The 18,999-nt window shown below is 39.7% G+C and overlaps 1 protein-coding gene across 4 annotated transcripts in view; it reads right to left on the minus strand.

Annotated features, from left to right (window-relative positions):
- dcc (DCC netrin 1 receptor) overlaps window positions 1–18,999 on the minus strand; it is a 499,711-nt gene that overhangs the window by 45,784 nt on the left and 434,928 nt on the right. For 2 of the 4 annotated variants that reach the window (XM_004910366.4, XM_002934447.5), the window contains exons 16-18: window positions 7,203–7,298; window positions 2,262–2,440; window positions 2,007–2,145 (exon numbers count right to left, since the gene is read on the minus strand). In XM_004910366.4, the coding sequence (XP_004910423.2) occupies window positions 2,007–2,145; window positions 2,262–2,440; window positions 7,203–7,298 (414 nt within the window). Of the gene's footprint in view, window positions 1–2,006; window positions 2,146–2,261; window positions 2,501–7,202; window positions 7,299–18,999 lie in introns of all 4 variants that reach the window. The other 2 variants (XM_004910365.4, XM_004910364.4) reach the window with 1 other exon arrangement.

Below are 18,999 nucleotides of genomic sequence, written 5' to 3' on the forward strand. Positions count from 1 at the left end.
TGGGCCCAATATTTATTATATTTTCCTTTCCTCTGAGCAAGGACGTACACCGAGATTTGGCCACATGTTTGCATAAATCCTAATCACAGAAAAGGTCTACAGCAGTGGTTCCCAACCTTCCTAATGCCGCGACCCTTTAATACAGTTCCTCATGTTGTGGTGACCCCCAACCATAAAATGATTCCTAAGACCATCGGAAATATGTGTTTTCCGATGGTCTTAGGCAACCCCCAAAGGGATCCCGACCCACAGGTTGAGAACTGCTGGTCTACAGGGACTGTTTATGAAGGTGTCAAGGTGTAGAGTGCAAATAAAAAGCTCAAAGTTCATGCCTTTTTCCCCCAGTGCACCGTTATGGGGTGCCCTGTGCTGCCCCAGTGCTGCACAAAGAGTTGATGGTGAATTCTGCACTCTTAGGCACCATCAGCCCATAGGTTGTCCTCTACTTGTGTACCATTCATGATGCACAAGAAGAAGCACCTTCATGAGCAAAGTCTATTTAAAGACCTGTATTTACCTCCTACTGAAGGCAAGCTTTGGGCTTTCTAGTTCCATTGGACATTGTAATTGGCCCCTAGCTCCATACTTTTCAATCCAGCTCAAGATACAGAGCACTATTAGTAGGAATAATAATAAAGTGCATGCCTTTTGCCCACAATGCACATCGACCATTATGGGATGCCTTGTGTTGTCCCAGTGCATCTCCAGTATGGAGCACAAAGAGTTGATGGTGAATTCTGCACTCTTAGGCACAGATGGGACCTTAAATCTAATAGGAATGAATGTGGGCAGCCCATAGGTGTCCGTCTACTTGTGTACCATTCATGATGAACAAGAAGAAGCACCTTCATGAGCAAAGTGTATTTAGAGACCTGTATTTACCTATTCAAGGCAACCACTGGACATAAAAATTGGCCCCTAGCTCCATACTTTTCAATCCAGCTAAAGATACAGAGCACTATTAGTAGGAATAATAATGTGGTGCACAGTGCCTGGAAGGCTTCCCATCATAATCTAAAGAGAATTATTACCACCTATTTGGAATGTTGGGGAGTATGGGATGACCTTTTGCCAGCAGGATCCAGGTTAAATCCTACTTGTTTTTCACATCTAAATATATTTCTTTTTTTTGTAATTCACTATATGAAACTGATCAGGGAGCTGGGGAACATCCCAGGGTAAAAGCAAGTTTTAATTAATAAAAAAAACAAAACGTGTTGTATGCTTCTATTTAATCAATATGAATCTTTAGTTTCCTTGAGAGTGCGACAGAAAGAGAGAGCATGATAGAAAGTTATGTGATTCCGTAGAACTTTTATTCAAAACACTAATTTGTAGATTGTAAGCTCTTTTAGGCAGGGCTCTCTTCACCTCTTGTATCGGTTATTGATTGCTTTATATGTTACTCCTTGTAGATTGTAAGCTCTTTTGGGCAGGGCTCCCTTCCCCTCCTGTATCGGTTACTGATTGCTTTATATGTTACTCCTTGTAGAGTGTAAGCTCTTTTAGGCAGGGCTCTCTTCACCTCTTGTATCGGTTATTGATTGCTTTATATGTTACTCCTTGTAGATTGTAAGCTCTTTTGGGCAGGGCTCCCTTCCCCTCCTGTATCGGTTACTGATTGCTTTATATGTTACTCCTTGTAGATTGTAAGCTCTTTTGGGCAGGGCTCCCTTCCCCTCTTGTATCGGTTATTGATTGCTTTATATGTTACTCTGTATGTCCAATGTATGTAACCCACTTATTGTACAGCGCTGCGGGATATGTTGGCGCTTTATAAATAAATGGTAATAATAATAAGAATTAGGGTTGGTGCCACTCTACTTTTGGTTCCAATAGAGAACAATTTCCATTGGCAAAGACAGCAAATAAATACAACAAGATAAACTACAACAACTTCTAATATGGCAGCCACCTTGGTATAATGAGCCATAAGAGCAGTTTTGGGGGAGAGTAATATATTTTACTGAAGTGCACACATTTGCTGATATATTTCCAATGATTACCTGTCTCATAAGTGGTGGCATGGGCTGTCATACTCCAAGTGCTCGAGCGTCTCCCCTTTGTGACCATTACTGAAAATTCATACATGGTGTTTGGCTTCAAGCCCGTTACTGTATGACTTAGAGATGTTGTATCAGCAGACTAGAAGGCAATGAAATTATAGATTATAATTAAGTTGTGTATTAACAATAGAATAAGTGATAATTAAATGATAACTTAATATTAATTAATAGATAATTAATAGAAAATGACTTCACCTTATATTTTGAGCTGGCTGAGTAGCTCGTTCTCCAGCGGATGGTATAAAAGCGCACCTCAGCTGTCTTTTGGTTCTTAATGACAGAGTTGTCCGCCCAGCTGACTCTCACGGCATCATGGGTAAGTGCAACCGCCTGAACACCTACTGGTGGGAGCATGGGGGTGGACATATCTGGGACTGAGGTAGGGAAATCATCAATAAAAGGATAAAACTCAATTTCTAATGGGTCAATGGGGTCTGAGTAAACCAAAAAAACATGCAGCAAATAATTCCGAGATGAGAAAATAACACGGCACGGCAAGAGCAATGGGTTAAATGTGAAACAATAAGGGTGAAAGAGGGGGGTATGTAAGAGACAGAGAAGAGAAATATCAATTAAAAAATGACACATATTTCAAATCAATACCTGAAAATAAATAATACTGTAATTACTGGACAATATTAATGTTCCTGGTGTCATTTTACTGATTAAACTGAAAAAAATGCATTGTGATGTGACTGTAACTTGCTCATTTGTATTGTACTGGAATCATACAACATTCTTAAGTGGATTGTTCTTATATGACCATATTACCCGGCCCTACATAGATGTTGAAATATTGTCTGTTTGAATAGGAAGTCAAATAAGAAGAGCTTTGCCCCCCAAGTAATGGGAGAAAATGGGGTCTGACCAACTGGCTCTTGGCCAGCAATGGGATCAATGGGGATCAAGTGGACCCACTGGCCATTGACTATATCTACAGACCAGTGAGTTCCTTAGGAGACAGTATTTTTTCCCATGCACAATGTGGAAATTCGCTGCAAATCCATGCCTGGCAAGAAAATTCGCTCATCACTACTTTCTATTGATCTTCAAAACAACAAAAGAAGCAAATTTTTTTCGGCAGGCATGAATTTATGCATTTTGCCATTGCTGAATTGTTTTGTGAAATTCGCTGCCAAAAAATTAGTCGCCCATCAAGAAAAGTCATGGGCACGTCAAAATAGGAGCAGGCACGTCAAACTGGCTGAAATAGGTGCGGCCATGTCAAGTTGGGCGCATCAAAATCGGCACAGTCGCGTCCAAAAAAGTTGTGCATGGCAAACAAGTTGTGTGACAAATGGGTTTCACAAATAATTCAAAATTAGTTTATTTGTTTAATTAGTGATGAGCAAATTTTTTTTCCGCCAGGCATGGATTCGCTGCGAATCTCCGCATTTCGCAATTGGTGAATTGTTTCACGAAAATTATCGCTCGCCAAAATGATGGGTGCATCAAAAAACGTTGCGTGCCAACTACATTTTTTGCCACTTGACGAATTTTTCTGTTGTTTCGAGAACAGATTGGCTCATCACTACACATTATGCTTTATTATTTTGAAAGCATTTTAATATTTTTGAAAAATTGTTCCTCTCTGCAGGAATAGACGCACGTCGGTAAATAAGAATTGATATGATTATTACTTCAAATGTTTCACTGCAAGCCTTTCCTAGGGTAAATATAATGAGCCAAATGAAAACAAAGATGAATGCAATGATCGCTCACACCCCTCCAAAAGTGTCGGCCCACATAGGGAGATCGGTAACAAGACCGTAATAATATCTGATGGAAGGGCACGAAGAGTTGAATGGTTCAGCATTTTCATCACAAAGGAATCAATCTCACAGCATCTTCAGGAATGGTTAAGGCAGAATTATTATCATGCTGGGAACCTTTGTTAACTCAACACCATCCGTTCAATACAGAATTCATGCTTCTGTTCGTGTTAAAAAGATCATCCCAGAGCGATCATAAAATATAGATCATCTGTATCTTCTGTAGCGCTGGAGATGTTGACTGTGCAAAGATCCCAATGGGAGAGCTAGATTCCTACTCAAGCTTATCATTCTTAGAAAGCCAGATGCTCCCCGAAAGGCATGTGTTAATCCAAAGGCCTGAGTGACCCTGAGATCCTTTGTTCTACTGCTTCTCAAAACAGAAGCAGAAATATGTCATCAGCGTCAATGTAAGATTGTTTTCATACTATACCACAGGGATCACCTTTCTTTCTCATGAGCCACAGTCAAATGTAAAAAGACTTGGAGAGCAACACAAGCACCATAAAAGTTCATGGAGGTGCCAAATAAGGGCTAAGATTGGCTATTAGGGGCCTCTATGCACCCTATCAGCTTACAGGGGGCTTTATTTGGTAGGAAATCTTGTTTTTATTCAACCAAAACTTGCCCCCAAGTCAGGAATTCAAAAATAACTCCCTGGTTTGGGGGCACTGAGAGCAACACCCAAGGGGTTGGTGAGCAACATGTTGCCCCTGAGCCACTGGTTGGGGATCACTGCTATACCACATTGTGTTATCCATATGAATTGCATTAAGTTATAAAGACAAATTGAAGAATGTAATAAAAGGCACACAGTTTGGCAAGGTGTGGTAGCCAGTGATGAGTGAACTTTATCACCATTCATGGAGTCACACATTGCACCATTGCCAAAAATTTTCAGCGCAAGAAAAAAGCTGCGACCATTCACTGCAATGCATTTGGCGTGAGAAAAAACTTTCCATTGACTTCAATGTATTTTGCGTAAAGAATGGGTTGAGAAGAAAACGTCCATCAACTTTAATGTTTTTGCAAATTTTTTCGTGAATTTTCCAGTGAAGCTTAATGGGGCAGGTTGGCTCATCACTAGTACAGGTATCAGACCCCTTATCTGGAAACCCATTATCCGGAAAGTCCATCTCCCATAGACTCCATTTTAATCAAATAATTGACATTTTTAAAAATGGTTGATCCCAACTAAGATATAATTAATCCTTATTGGAACCAAAACAATCCTATTAGTAGACTTAAGGTAGGAGATTCGAATTACAGAAAGACCCCATATCCGAAATACCCCAGGTCCTGAGCATTCTGGATAACGGGTCCCATACCTGTAGTAGCAATCAGTAAGATGTTTGCCTATAAACTGGTGACCGTGTTCTACCTGCTGACTGGACCTACAGTACCTCTCTTCTGACCTGAGTATCTCCACCTTGAATTGAGATACTATTCATTATTTTGGGTATTTTTTTTTGGTCTGTAATAATGCATACACCTAGGGGCTGATTTACTAACCCACGAATCCGACCCGAATTGGAAAAGTTCCGACTTGAAAACGAACATTTTGCGACTTTTTCGTATGTTTTGCGATTTTTTCAGCGTCTTTACGAATTTTTCGTTACCAATACGATTTTTGCGTAAAAACGCGAGTTTTTCGTAGCCTTTATGAAAGTTGCGTAAAATCTTGCGATTTTTCCGTAGCGTTAAAACTTACGCGAAAAGTTGCGCCTTTTTCGTAGCGTTAAAACTTAAAAGGTGCGAAGTTTCGCGTAAGTTTGAACGCTACGAAAAAAGCGCAACTTTTTGTGCAAGTTTTAACGCTACGAAAAATCGCAAGATTTTACGCAACTTTCGTAATGGCTACGAAAAACTCGCGTTTTTACGCAAAAATCGTATTGGTAACGAAAAATTCGTAAAGACGCCGAAAAAATCGCAAAAAAATACGAAAAAATCGCAAAATACCGATCTTTACGAAAAAAGCGCAATCGGACTCATTTCGACCCGTTCGTGGGTTAGTAAATCAGCCCCCTAGAGCCCAGCAGAAAAGACTGGAGTTTAGAAGCCGGTTGCTTTGCTATGTGACATGAAAGGCTACAGGTTATATACTCGTATTTTCAAACAGAAAGGAGAACGTTTTGCTTGTTAGAAGTTCTACTTTGCCTGTCCTATAACACATATCACAGCCACTCTGATAATGCTTCATTGATTTTATTCCCCCCCTCCCCCCCGGAGTGTACCATTCCTTCTTATAATTGCCTTAAAACAAGCCGTGTTTATTATAATATTTGGAAATGAAATAAAATTGATACATTGATTTATACCAGACGTTATCATATGAGAAGCGCTATACGGAGGGTTCATACAGGGCTTTTTTTCTTCCGGCAAATGTCTGAGATTTCCTTTGGGAATACTTCAGAAATAATTTTCCTACTTGTACTGACGTTAAGTCTGTCATCTCCCAGGGTTTTTTTGGACACAGTATTCTCTCTGAAGCCGCTTTGCCTTTTTCATCACTTTGCTCTCACATTTGGCTGTCTCGTAAGAGACACAAAGAATATTGAGGCGGAACAGAAGAATATGTGATCAAATGATGCCCTATATCCTATCGATTATTCATTTTAACCCTTGTATGATAGACAGGCTTGTGATACGGAGACATATTGAGTGCCCAACAGGGTACAAAGAAAAATATGAATCTACCAAAACCATTATGCAAGAGAAAATAACTGTGGTGCCAATGGGAAAACTATGATCAAAGAGAGGCATTGGGTGAATTTCATTGGTTGATGAATGGAGGTCACATCTGAATTTAATTTGTTTAACGGAGAAGGAAAGGTAAAAACTAAGTAAGCTTTATCCGAAAAGTAAATACAGCCATAAGCACTTACAGAAGTCCTCTATGAAAAGAAACACAGGATTTCTTGTCTACTATTTTGTAAACATGTCCTTAGGGTCTCTGACTCTCAGAAAAATCCTTCATTCCTGGGACCAGAGTCTGCACAGTTCTCGCCTCTCTCCTGCTCCCCATCCCATAAGAATTTATAAAACTCACTCCCCCCTCCCTTAGGATTGTGTAATCTGAGCTATAACGGCTAGAGCTGCAGCAGGAAGCTACAGAGTCCAAGCTAAAATGGCAGCTGCTATCTTAAACAAACATAGAGAGTTTCTAGGGCTGTTTACTCAGATATGGTAAAGCTTTCTGTAGAATAAATATAGGGTTCTAGGTGGCACCAATGTGGGGAATCTATTGGCAGTAAAATGCCAAAATGACTTTCCTTCTCCTTTAAACATCTAAACAGTTTGTTCAGTGATGACGCTCTGGATTTGAAACAAGTTCAAATGTTTAAGTCAATGTTTCCCAACGTACCTGTTTGTGATCGAGTGGTGGCACTTTCATAGAGAGGGACACCTTCCCCGGCGTTATTGAAAGCTTTTAGTGAAATGACATAATGGGAGCTCGGCTCTGTGGGCAAAAGAACAAAACCACATTAGTTTTAGCTCAAACGCTTTTTAAGGCAGTTTCATTAATTACAGTAATCAAACAAAACAGTGTAATCACTTTCAAAAAGTTTTTCTTTCCAAAAAAAAAAAGACTGTTTATTTGTGATACATTTGTGCAAATCTGTAATGATTTCAACAATTCCCCGGGAAGAAATTTACTGAAAATGTATATTGGGCCCAGATTTTTCAGTATATAGATCTGGGATGTGATCTGATTTACTCATTTTTGAGTTAGGAAATTCAGTTTAGGAAAACGTTGTGATTATACATGAGATCGAATTTTTTTTCTCAATTGTTTACAACCCTCAATCTCAATGTTCAATACTTTTTTTAAAAAAATTTTTTATTAACAAACTCAAAAACTTAAATAAATTAAATACCCCTCCTATTGACAATTAATGAATAGAGATTTTAGTTGCTGAATTCTTTTGTGACACTTTTCTAGATTTTTTTTTCCATTGGTGAATTTCAAAGATTTGAGTTAAAAAAACTCAGATAAAAAAAATGTCAAATCACAGGAAAAATCCTTCCAATGACCTTTAATGAAGCTTCCCAGATTTTAGTTGCTGAATTCTTTCATGACACTTTTCTAGATTTTTTTTCCATTGGTAAATTTCAAAAATTTTAGTTCAGAAAATTTTAAAGTTGACTGTTTTTTTCACTCATATCACATTTAGGGGCCCATTTACTTACTCACGAACTGGCTGAATGCGTCCGATTGCGTTTTTTCGTAATGATCGGTATTTGGCGATTTTTTCGGAAAATTATCGCGACTTTTTCGTTGCCATCCGAATGTTGCGTAAAATCTGGCGATTTTTTCGTAGCATTAAAACTTGCGCGAAAAGTCGCGCCTTTTTCGTAGCCATTCCGAAAGTTGCGCAAAATGTTGCGATTTTTTCGTAGCGTTCGGATTCATTCAAGCTTCAGTATGTTGACTTTCCTTGGGCCGGGTTGGAGCTGCAGAGTGCCATTGAGTCCTATGGGAGGCTTCCAAAATCATGCTAAGTCTGAAAGTTTCGCCCGCCGCTTACGAGCGCTCAATACGAAAAAGTCGCGACAAGATACGAGCGAATCGTAATGGCTACGAAAAACTCGCGTTTTTTCGCGAAAATCGTATTGGTGACGAAAAAGTCGCGACAATTTCCGAAAAGTCGTAAAGGCGCCGAAAAAAATCGCAAAAAATACGAAAAAGACGCAAAATGTTCGTTTTCCAATCGGAATTTTTCCAATTCGGATTCGAATTCGTGTCTTAGTAAATCAGCCCCTATGTGATGATCGAATTTTTTCTCCATGCATGGATTTGCAGCGAATTTCTGCATTTAGCCATTGGCGAATTGTTTTGTGAAACTTCTGCAAAAATTTGCCACAAAAAAAATTGTTGTATGTCAAAAAAAGTTGCAGGCGTGTCCAATTGGGCACGGTCACATCAAAATAGGCACGTTATGTCAAAATAGGAGTGGTCATGTCAAAAAAAGTCACGCTCAACAAAAAAAGTCGAGTGGCAAACACGTTTTGCGAATTTTTCACCGTTTCACAATTTTTCGGCGAAGCGAAATGCGTCAGATTCACTCATCACTACTCATATTTACTACTAAATAAAGTTTGGCAGATTTTAGTTGCTTTTTTTTTTTAATTACAATTTTCTAGATTTTTTCCCATCGGAGTTCAGAAAAATCAAATTAAAAAATCCAAAATTGTTGGTTTTTTTTCCCCTGGAATCACAGAAAAAAACTCACCAATCCAAAGACAGGTGTGACAGTAACTTTTAAGCTTTCCTTATGCTTTCAGCTTCCCATTGCAAAGTATGGAACTGTGTTTATTAGTTATAGTGTGGGAATCTATCATTTTAATTTTTATTTTACATTGAGAGAAATTCCCAGCATTCCATATGAACAGAATAGCATTCATGGCTGCTCACATTTATATTCTTCTATAATTATTTGAATCACGTTCCTGGAACATCCCGGGCAGCTCACAGAATTAGCCAATTACACACAACAATTTCTTATCAGGACATCCAACTGGGGGACGGAGGCAGTCAATTGATAAAAAAAAAACAAAAAAACAACAGAAAAAGAAAAGCTCAAGTGCTGTATATTTACAATGAGCAGTTATATATTTACTCCTGCCAATTTTATACTAAAGCAGCCTGAAAGAAAAAATGATGTTGTTTGACAATAGACTAAATGAGAACTTATACAGAGGCCACGTGCCTTTATAACGGCTGGCTAAATGGAATAGGTGGCCGGCTGTGCGGCACATTCCTTCATATTCCTCCACCGTTTAAGGAAATCTCTGCCACTTCAGGAGTGGGGGACAGGGACGGACTGGGCCACTGGGACACAACCACCCCGGCAGCCCAGACCCAACCCTGTTGCCGATTCCCCGGCCACCGATGTCCTCCCTTGACAGGCTTCACTTACGCCGGCTCGGGGGTGGAGGCCCCTGCAGAGGGTTGGTGACGCTGCCGGAGGGGGCACCTTGGGGATCCTGGTTGGGGATATAAGCACAGGTTCGTCACTCCGATGAGCGAATCTGTCCCATTTCGCTTTGCCGAAAGTGTCGCAAATCTTTGAAAAAGAAAAATTGTTGTGTATCCAAAAAAAAAAAAAAAAAAAGTTCTCTTCTTATCATTCTCTTGATGCACAACAATTTTTTTTTTAACGTGGGCCATTTTTTCTACTTGCCATTTTTTGTTATTGTCGCGCATGACTTTTTTTTTGATTTCTCATAATTTTTTTTTACGTGGGTCGCCCAAAAAATCCACCAATGTTGAAACATGAAAATTTGCCACAGTTCCATGCTTGGTGAATTATTTTGCCCGTTACTAGCTCAGACTTAATCAGTGCATTATGAAACTTGGCCTCAATGGGTGCATCCTGAGTGTCCCGGCCATGCAGCTGCTGTACTCAGGCCCCTTGTGCAATAATATTTGGCTTTTTATTATATTCCTGTTTACATTTCACAGCCCCAGCGCATCTCAAACCTGTTCCAACAGCTTCAGTGAAATTCTTTCTTATACCCTTATACCTTAGGGGAATAACTGACTTTGTAGAGGTCACATACATGTACTTTTCCGTCCTGATGTTCTAGTCCATAACCCAATGTTAATGACCCTCATCTTCCTCTCAGTTCCGCTTTGCTGCAAATATTCCATAATTACTATTAATCCCTTCGGTGCCAGGAAGGGCCATAATGGAAATGCGCTGCAGCCCCTTCCAATCAGACTGGGTTTAATAGCACAGACCCTCCTTGGAGATTACTGAATAATTGATTAGTTCATTGTGAATATCGTTAGGATTGGTGCCAGATGAATTAATAAACAATAAGAACTTGATGTGAGGCACTGCAAGGTCCTTGTTGTAAATTAATTTCGGATTAGTGGTGATTGGCCAATTTAATGCATTTGTTTAGTGAGAATGCGATTGCCCTTCTGAAATGTCTACCGCAAATATAGTCGTTAATACGGTATAATGAACTGCTGGGATGTGATTCATTTCTCCTGCTTTAATCGGACCTTGATTGAAAATGGAAATAAAAATGAAAAAATTAATGTGCACAGGTGGACAGACAATCGCCATTCAAAGAATGGATGAAATGAAATCGAAATGCTCATTGTTCCTAATGTAGACTTCATTATGTTTAGATGGCTTAATTAGCAATAAAAGCTTCTACATGCATTGGAATGAGGGAAGGAGGTCTATGTATAGAGCTAGAATTCCTTGAACCCCTATAGAGGGAAACCATTATTCCAGGCTCTATAGAGGGAAACCATTATTCCAGGCTCTATAGAGGGAAACCATTATTCCAGGCTCTATAGAGGGATACCATTATTCCAGGCTCTATAGAGGGATACCATTATTCCAGGCCCTATAGAGGGATACCATTATTCTAGGCTCTATAGAGCGATACCATTATTCCAGGCTCTATAGAGGGATACCATTATTCCAGGCTCTATAGAGGGATACCATTATTCCAGGCACTATAGAGGGATACCATTATTCCAGGCTCTATAGAGGGATACCATTATTCCAGGCTCTATAGAGGGATACCATTATTCCAGGCTCTATCGAGGGATACCATTATTCCAGGCACTATAGAGGGATACCATTATTCCAGGCTCTATAGAGGGGATACCATTATTCCAGGCTCTATAGAGGGATACCATTATTCCAGGCCCTATAGAGGGATACCATTATTCTAGGCTCTATAGAGGAATACCATTATTCCAGGCTCTATAGAGGGGATACCATTATTCCAGGCTCTATAGAGGGATACCATTATTCCAAGCTCTATAGAGGGATACGATTATTCCAGGCCCTATAGAGGGGATACGATTATTCCAGGCTCTATAGAGGGATACCATTATTCCAAGCTCTATAGAGGGATACCATTATTCCAGGCACTATAGAGGGATACCATTATTCCAGGCACTATAGAGGGATACCATTATTCCAGGCTCTATAGAGGGGATACCATTATTCCAGGCTCTATAGAGGGATACCATTATTCCAGGCTCTATAGAGGGATACCATTATTCTAGGCTCTATAGAGGGATACCATTATTCCAGGCTCTATAGAGGGATACCATTATTCTAGGCTCTATAGAGGGATACCATTATTCCAGGCTCTATAGAGGGATACCATTATTCCAGGCTCTATAGAGGGGATACCATTATTCCAGGCTCTATAGAGGGATACCATTATTCCAGGCTCTATAGAGGGATACCATTATTCCAGGCTCTATAGAGGGATACCATTATTCCAGGCTCTATAGAGGGATACCATTATTCTAGGCTCTATAGAGGGATACCATTATTCCAGGCTCTATAGAGGGATACCATTATTCTAGGCTCTATAGAGGGATACCATTATTCCAGGCTCTATAGAGGGATACCATTATTCCAGGCTCTATAGAGGGGATACCATTATTCCAAGCTCTATAGAGGGATACCATTATTCCAGGCTCTATAGAGGAATACCATTATTCCAGGTTCTATAGAGGGATACCATTATTCTAGGCTCTATAGAGGGATACCATTATTCCAGGCTCTATAGAGGGATACCATTATTCTAGGCTATATAGAGGGATACCATTATTCTAGGCTCTATAGAGGGATACCATTATTCTAGGCTCTATAGAGGGATACCATTATTCTAGGCTCTATAGAGGGATACCATTATTCCAGGCTCTATAGAGGGAAACCCTTTTCTATAGAGACATCTCTTATCTAATGATCACAATGGATACAACTCACCCAACCAAGACTATTCTCTCATGTCTTTTTTCTGCAAACTCCAAATGTAATAACTAAGGCCCTGAGTCTATGCATCATCCATAAGTGAAGCTAATGCTGTTTTATTAATAGTTGTTTCAATGCAAAATTATCTATGACACAACTTCAGTGATTCCAGCTTACGTGTTGAGAGGTGAGGTATTAGCCTCAGGGTTGTATTATAAGAAGACCCAATACACTGCAGGAAGTCTAAAGGTCCCAGAATAGTGACCATGTTCTGAAGGTTTGCTTTATGGGCATTAATGAATATGTACAAACAAAACGTGTTCTTCGTACTCTCATTTACAGTTTTCCCACAATGGGCCCCTCTGATGCTGAGGACCAATAGCAGGTGCCCCCCCCCCCCAACCATCAAGGCAGCCGAGGTATGTTATTAAATCACAACACTAATTATAAACCTTTCCATTTGCACACACTTACATATTCCACTCACACAACACGTAACCATTGACCGTACTTTGCTTTTCAGATCAAACTCATGCAATGCATTTAAATTGAACATTTCCAGCCCATCAATTATCTGCACATTCTGGAAACAATAGGGGGCCTCTGGGTGACAATCCATTAACAGAAACAGATATATTTTCTTCTCTGTTTGATATTGTTTTTGTTTAATGTTTGCCTAGTTTAATTGAAGGGGGCGGCTTGGTTTCGCTAGATCTGCTGCCGGTGGAATGTGTGGATACTGGTCACATTTAATGATATTACTCAAAGTATCTCGAAAGGTACATTCTGATCAATTAGCTTGAAAAATTAAACAAAGCTGTGTTAATGGTGCTTTTAATACAAAACGATGGCCGTTTAGGAAACTGGTTGGATCAGGTCGACCTATACAGCTGGTTAAGATCGTGGATTAGGTAGACCCTGGGGACATGGGTGTAGGATAGGTCTGCAGAGGTGTCAAACTGCTAGAGAAGATTTCCAGGAGTTATATTTATCAACCATGTCCCTGTTATGCTCAACAATATCCAGCTATACCCCAAAATGAAACTTGTTCTGAGGGTAATTGCGTACGTCAGAACTAACCCAACCTCCTTCCTGCCTTTTGTTGTACTCCTCCACCCAACGTATTCTGGAATTTGTTTCTCAAAGGGCTTAAGAGCTGTTTCAGCTAATAAACACAAATTATCCAAAAGATATTTTCTGGCAATCTCTTTGTGCAGAGTCAGCGCCAGTTTCTATTCATTACTTGTTATAATGTTGTACTTTATTATATCCTTGTCTTTGTGGAAAACAAACGTAGAAGCCCATCCTTCTCCAGGATCCCAAATGATAGTGTGATATTGACTCAATCTTCTGTTTTCTTATCATGTCTAATAGTCAGATCCGGATGGATATCAGGGGTATTCAGCAGAAACTGTTAGAGATATCCAGGAGTAATATTTTCCAACCATGTCCCTGTTATGCTCAACAATATCCAGTTATAACCTTAAATGAAACTTGTTCTGAGGGTAATTGCGTACGTCAGAACTAACCCAACCTCCTTCCTGCCTTTTGTTGTACTCCTCCACCCAACGTATTCTGGAATTTGTTTCTCAAAGGGCATAAGATGTAGAGCTGTTTCAGCTAATAAACACCAATTATCCAAAAGATATTTTCAGTCAGCATTTCACCCATATCTTTTTTGCCACCTGTGTCTTTTTATTTTTGGTCACCCGCAGTTTTTTTGATGCAACTGTGCCCAATTTGACGCGACCATGCCCTTTTTTGACGCAACCACGCACAATTTGACGGGCAACATTTTTTTACGCGCTGCGAATTTTTCTGCGCCTAATTTTCACAGAAGTTTCACCAATGGCGAAATGCAAAAATTCACTCATCACTATCTATCACTAGTAGCGATGCGCGAAATTTTTTGCCAGGAATGGATTTTCTGCGCGTCGCCATTGGCGGATTATTTCGCAAAACGCCCACAATAATTGGGTGCAGAAAAAATTCAAGAAACAGTTGCGAGTGTGGAAAAAAAATGCAGTGTGTCCAAAAAAATGATAATAACAAGTCACTTTAGCAAAAAACACTGCTAATGGTGAAACATGGAAATTTGCCGCAAATCTACGCCTGGCAAAAAATTTCGCTCATCACTATTGTTTATTCATGTTGCACCAATAGTGCCTTGTGATAGGGGGATTGCATTCAAAAGAAAGGCAGTTCCAACAGGGGGGTATTATCTAAAATAAATCTTTATAAAGCGTATTGATGGCAACGCTCTTCAACATAATGTAAATTGGCCTTGTTGCGCGTTGCATTGCTGCACAACTCGTGGCTAAATTGCATGAAAGCAAGTAAGTATTATTTATGCCTCTCCTTGTTACACTGCTTTTATTGGGTTTTGTTCAAAAAGTCTGCTTTTCTAAATAGGAGGCATTCTAAATATATTATATCAAAGATGCCAACGAGAGATAAAAGGACACCTGCCACGTCCATTATCCAAAGACCATAATAGCATCTCTCCCATTGTATTCCTATGGAAAAAAGAAATCAAACAAAGCTATTTCCAAGAAAGCTATTTATGCATCAAAAGGTGAAAAATACCTACTGTGTGTTATGGGTTTGGGTTACTGAATAAAGGATCCACACACACACATGGGAATGTACTGTATGCATCTTAAAAAATATCTTATGATACCAATGCTACATTTATTTTTCATATCTAGAATAAATCCCAGGTAGCGACTTTTATATATATAGAGGCTCACTGATCAACATTCTCATTTTTGTGGTTTTATAGGGTTTTGAAACCACGAAAAAAATATTTTTCTTCTAAAATCACGAATGCCACAGCCTTTTAAAAAAAAGCAACAAGAAAACCCAATGGCAAAAAACCTCTAAAACAGCAAAGCAAAGAAAGATCTTTGAGTTGTAAAAAGGACCCCGGCCATTGGCTTCTAAATGACCTTCGACAGCTTTCCGATTCGTCCGAGTTCCGACGCATAATAAATGGTGAAAAAAATGATATTTTTGCTCCAAAAATATGAATCGTGAAAAAGAAATTCAAACATTAGCAAAAATTCACGTGTGACAAAAGAATATTTGTCCACATCCCAAAAAAATTGTTGCACTCGTCAAAAAAATGACAATTCTTCACCATTTGTGAATCTTTTGCAAAATTCGCCAATTTTATGGCCAAGCGAAATGGGACAGATTCGCTCATCACTAATAGCAACTGAAGAGCAATACATTAAAATCAAAGATCTGATTTGCTAGAGGCAAATTCAGTTTTGAAAATCAGCCCCATTGGCATCCGTAGGATTGTACCAAATATAATACATACATGCTATGTATGTGCCCAAATATCATAAAATAATATTGTGGACCTTAGATCTGTTCTGGAGGGTATACAGGTGAGTTGCTTACCCTGTAGTTACTGCCCGGTATGTCTGCCCGGTATGTGAATATAAAGGCATAACAGATAATGGAGGGGCCCATTTCTCTGAAAGTTACTCACTTTTTCCTTTTACAGGAAGGACTATAAATATATAGCTGCTTTACATGCATTATTCTGGCACTAACAGATGCTTTATAACAATTTATATGGCTGCTGCTAGCCCTCATCAAATAATTAAAGTCAAGTAGCTTCTCGCACACGGTGTAAATAAATTATACTTGGAATTGGTTACATGTATATGTGTATGGAAATGGCCCCCGTATCTGGGTAAATATGGCCTAGCATATGCTCCTGTTGCCCTATCCCCTTGCTTCCTAGAACGTACATATGTTCCATTCTATCAACAACTGTGACATATACGATAACAGGAAACATTATTTTTCCGTGGCTTCAACATCTTCAGAAGCTCTGGTGCCCCACAACATTTCAAAAATGTAAGGTGTGTACAGTGTCGGACTGGGGTGCCAAGGGCCCACTAGAAAACCTTAGCCCTTAGGCCCACTCAATCCTTCTCCACTCACTATTACCTACTACCTTTCCCCCCATTTCTTCTGTTTCTTCTCATATAGAATTGAGTAATGGCCATGGTATAGGCACACAAAGCAGATGTTTGGGTGAGCAGGAGGGCCCACTGACACCTGGGCCCACCGGGAGTTTTCCTGGTATCCTGGTGGGCCAGTCCGACAGTGGGTGTGTATGTTTATAATACACAAGAATATCCTATAAATTATATCCTTATATATGGTGCTTAGTGATGTCAGTTACAATTGGTGCTTACTGCTAGTGATGAGCGAATATTTTCACCAGGGATGGATTTGCAGCGAAATTCTTCATTTCGGTGAATTGATTTGGAAAAGTTGTAAAATTGCAACGTGAAAAATTTGCCAAAAAAAGTTCCTGTCGCGTCGAAAAAAGGATCCACTGAAAAAGGGAACAGGCGCGTCAAAAAGGCATGGGCGCGTCAAAAAGGTCATGTCGTACCTGGGTTTCACAAATTTTTCAGCGAATCTGTTCCGTTTTGCTTAGTATAAAGATTTGCGAATCTTGCAAAAGATTTGCGAAATGGTGAAAAATTTGCGAAAAAGTCACAAAACGGTAAAAATGTCCCCCGTCAAAAATAATTTTCTGTTGCCCGCTGATTTTTTTGCGCTGAATTTTGTCACCTGTTTCATGCAATAAACCGCCACAAATCCATGTCTGCTGAATTATTTCACCCACCGCTACTCATCACTACTTAATGCTTTTTTGCATTATATGTGTATTATAATAAATGAATTACCCCTAGTGATGGGCGAAATGTTTCGCCAGGCATGGATTTGCGCCGAATTTCTGCGTTTCGCCATTGGCGGATTGTTTCGCGAAACGGATGAAAAAATTTGCAGCGGAAAAATTCGCTGCACGTCCAAAAATTGTTGCCAGAGTCAAAAAAGAATAGTCGCGGGTGTCAAAAGAATAGCCGTGCGACTAAATAATAGCCGCAGGTGACAAAATAATAGCTGTGTGATAATTTTTTTTGCCGCACGACATTTTCACCGTTTCGTGGATCTTTTGAAAGATTCGCAAATTTTTCGCGAAACGAAATGGAACAGATTCGCTCATCACTAATTACCCCCTGTTGAAAAACACAAGGATATTAGAAAAGTCACCTCAAAGATCTATGACCTGTATAAAAGCACTCGGCCTTCGGACTTCTATATGGTCATGGAACTCCTCAATGACTTAGGGGCACATTTACTAACCCACGAACGGGCCGAATGCGTCCGATTGCGTTTTTTTCGTAATGATCGGTAATTTTGCGTTTTTTTCGGCGTCTTTACGATTTTTGCGTAAAAATGCGAGTTTTTCGCCGTCTTTACGTTTTTTGTGTAAAAACGCGAGTTTTTTGGCGTCTTTACGATTTTTGCGTAAAAACGTGAGTTTTTCGTAGCATTACGAAAGTTGCACAAAGTCGCGATTTTTTCGTAGCGTTAAAACTTGTGCGAAACGTCGCGCCTTTTAAGTTTTAACGCTACGAAAAAGGCGCGACTTTGCGCGCAAGTGTTAACGCTACGAAAAAATCGCGACTTTGCGCAACTTTCGTAATGCTACGGAAAACTCGCGTTTTTACGCAAAAATCGGAAAGACGCCGAAAAACTCGCGTTTTTACGCAAAAATCGGAAAGACGCCGAAAAAATCGCAAAAAATACGAAAAAGTCGCAAAATGTTCGTTTCCAATCGGAATTTTTCCAATTTGGATTCGAAATCGTGTCTTAGTAAATCAGCCCCTTAGACTATACTTTTATATTACAAAAGGGGGGTACTTCATTAACTATATAATATAGCCCCCTACTTAATTATACAGGAAATTCCCAGGGTTCCCTCACTAGTTCTCAATCGCTGTTCCAAACAGTCTGCAAATGTAATTTTCTTTCCGAGAGCTCGAGCAAAGTCAGTGAGATGTATCTCTGGAATCAAATCATAATTCTCTGCTTCAAAGTCAATGGTCCCCCTTTGCATTATAATATCAATTACATGGAAGGCTGACCCTGAGCCCCAGCTTAGCGCCGTTAGTTCAGATTAGGGTGTAGGACAGGTGCCCGCGGAGCCGCTTAGTAAATGAGCTCAAGTGTATCTCGTTTAACACCAACACGTCAGTTGCTCGGCAACGTTTGGGTAAATAATAGATACACATTTTCCTGCTAAAGGCAAACAAACAAACAATTCACACAGAAGAAGAAGAATAGGAAGCTGAAATTCCAGCAGTTTCGAAAGTACAGGCATCGGAAAACCTTTTAGGATTGATTTATTGACCCATTAAAAGTCAATACCACCTACGAAATTCCTTTCACTTCAACCTGATAATGCACTGATGAAGGATATTTTTCTTCGGCTTTATGACTGAAAGACTCATCTGGTTGGATGTGAGCAGCTCCAGGCAGACACCATATTGTTTCTAAAGGTATCAGATACCTTCTGTAGCGCTAATGTTATGTTAGGACCAA

This window comes from Xenopus tropicalis, chromosome 1 (genome assembly GCF_000004195.4).
Source record: "Xenopus tropicalis strain Nigerian chromosome 1, UCB_Xtro_10.0, whole genome shotgun sequence".
Lineage (NCBI taxonomy): Eukaryota > Metazoa > Chordata > Amphibia > Anura > Pipidae > Xenopus > Xenopus tropicalis.